This window comes from Terrapene carolina, unplaced genomic scaffold (genome assembly GCF_002925995.2).
Source record: "Terrapene carolina triunguis isolate 2854851 unplaced genomic scaffold, T_m_triunguis-2.0 Scaffold15521, whole genome shotgun sequence".
In the NCBI taxonomy this organism is placed as follows: Eukaryota; Metazoa; Chordata; order Testudines; family Emydidae; genus Terrapene; species Terrapene triunguis.
The window spans coordinates 1-2,306 of record NW_020679872.1 but is presented as its reverse complement, the minus strand read 5'-3'; the positions used below and the strand labels follow the sequence as shown (position 1 = coordinate 2,306).

The 2,306-nt window shown below is 50.7% G+C and overlaps 1 gene segment (V, D, J or C); it reads left to right on the top strand.

The window, feature by feature from the left end:
* Window positions 1-340: 340 nt before the first annotated feature.
* On the top strand, window positions 341-723 carry LOC115271432 (the record flags this gene model as incomplete). The annotated part of the segment is given in 1 exon segment: window positions 341-723. A coding segment is annotated over 1 exon segment (383 nt), but the record flags the coding sequence as incomplete, so codon positions are not given.
* Window positions 724-2,306: the final 1,583 nt, after the last annotated feature.

Genomic DNA, 2,306 nt, shown 5'->3' with positions numbered 1-2,306 from the left:
GTAGCCGCTGGGCATTCTGGATAGAATACGGCAAAATATTTAAGCAGCTGCTTAACTTTAAACCTGCATCTAGCAGGTTACATGCCAGTAACTCCCACTGACTTTCAATGGCAATTATACGTCTAATCTCTAGATGCCCGTTTACATCTTTAGGTGCCTAAATATCTTTGAAAATCTAGCTCAGTGTGCTTTACCGAAATGCTACTGGTTAATAATGTGCTTCGATGCGTGTTCGGTTTAAATCCAGGCTTCTCAACTCCCCCTCCGTTGGGGATGTGGGAGGCACTTATCCATAAGCAAATACAATGGAGGTCGAACTGGTTTTCTTCCTCTGCTGCAGGTGTTCTCTCAGAAATCCGGCTGGAGCAGTGGGGACCAGACCAGGTGAAGCCCACGGAGTCTGCCAGACTCACTTGTGCTGTCTACGGTACCTCTGTTGATGGCAACGACTGGAGCTGGATCCGGCAGCCTCCTGGAAGGGGGTTGGAGTGGTTGGGAGTGATCTGGAGTGGTGGAGGAACTGGCTACAGCTCGGGTATCAAAGACCGAATCCGCATCACCAGAGACAGCTCTAAAGGCCAGGTCTATTTGCAGCTGAACAACATGGAAGCTGCAGACACTGCCACGTATTACTGCGCTAGACGGCACAGTGGCACAGCGCAACAGAGCGTTCATGCAAAATCCTTCCTGCCCAGACCCTGCCACCCATGCCCGACACCCTGAGCAAGCCTGCCTAGGAGTGTGACGGGAGATAACGTCTGCTGTAGGCAGCCAGGTACAGAGAGAGAGGAGTGGGGAACATGAAAGCCTGACTTCTCTCTTTCTGATTGAGGATTCTGAGTGAGTGAGTGAGTTAGTTTAACCACACATGTGACATTATTGAAATGTATCCCCCTCCTCTATTGCCTCGCTTGTGCCTCTCCTGGGTCCAAATTCTTCTCAAAACGTTCTACTCTGCGTTCTCCATGTCCTTCTAAACATGTCCCAATGCACCGGTTATAGGCGAGAGTCAGCTCTGTTCTTTTCCCCAGGTGTCCTCTCCCAGGTGCAGCTGGTCCAGTCCGGCCCGGGGGCGGTGAAGCCCGGAGAGACCCTCACACTGACCTGCGCTGTCTTGGGTTCTCCATCACTAGCGGTTACTATTGGAGCTGGGTCCGGCAGCCTCCTGGGATAGGGCTGGAGTGGCTGGGACGGGGATATTACAGCAGTTCCACATGGACAACAGTCTACAGGTCATCTGTCCAGAGCTGACTCACCATCTCTGCTGACTACTTCAAGAAGCAGGTCTCCCTGCAGCTCCGCTCCGTGACAGCTGCAGACACCACCACCTATTACTGTGCTAGGAGCTACACACAGTGACACAGAGCAAAGCAGGGACCGGTACATAAAGGGGAAACGGAGCCTACACAGACATTCAGGCCTCTATAACACTGTAATTTATCTGTCTAGAAAAGCAGGAGACCCGTGCAACACACACACCATGATCTTGTATCGTTGTAGGGAAGAGTTTGGCCTCCCACAATCAAGGCGCAGGGGGATTTAGTAACCCTAAAAAAATGTTTACATCTCTCTGCCATGGTCTCCCCATCACCAGCCACATTCATCCTCATACCAAACCTGGTGTCATTCCCTCCAGCACAGCCAAAAAGGATACATGAGCCCGGACACCCCCAAAACAAGGCTCATTCACTCCAGAAATACACACACACAACACTTCCCTGGTCTGGAGAGTGTCTGTTCCCTTTCCAGCTGGGAATATTTATTGACTTTCCAGCCATTGTTGCCTTCTCTCTCCCTCTCTATCAATCTCTCTTAAGGGCGCCCACTACCATGTTATCCGAGCGCCTTACAATCTGTACTGAGCCTCACAGCACTTCTAGGAGGCTGGTAAGTCCGTATTGGGAACTGAGGCAGGGACACACTGTGATCATGTATTTTTCTATCTTAGGTAATTTTATGGCTCCCATCACCGCAGTATCTGAGCCGCACACTCTTATCAATGTATTTCTCCTCACCACATCCCTGTGTGGTGGGGATGCTGTTATTCCCATTTGACAGAGGGGGAACGGAGGCACAGCCAGACTAAGTGACTTGCTCAGGGTCACACGGGATGTCTGTGGCACAAACACTGCGCTCGGGACAATCCTTCCCCTCCTTTTTCTACATCTGTTTTGCGTTTTGTCAATGTTATTTTCACAGGCGGCTACTAGTACTTTTTGACCATTTACCCTGATGTACAGACCCAATACTTTGTCCCGCTCCCCTACCGTACCCACTACACAATCCTTCCTATCCAGGAAATCACC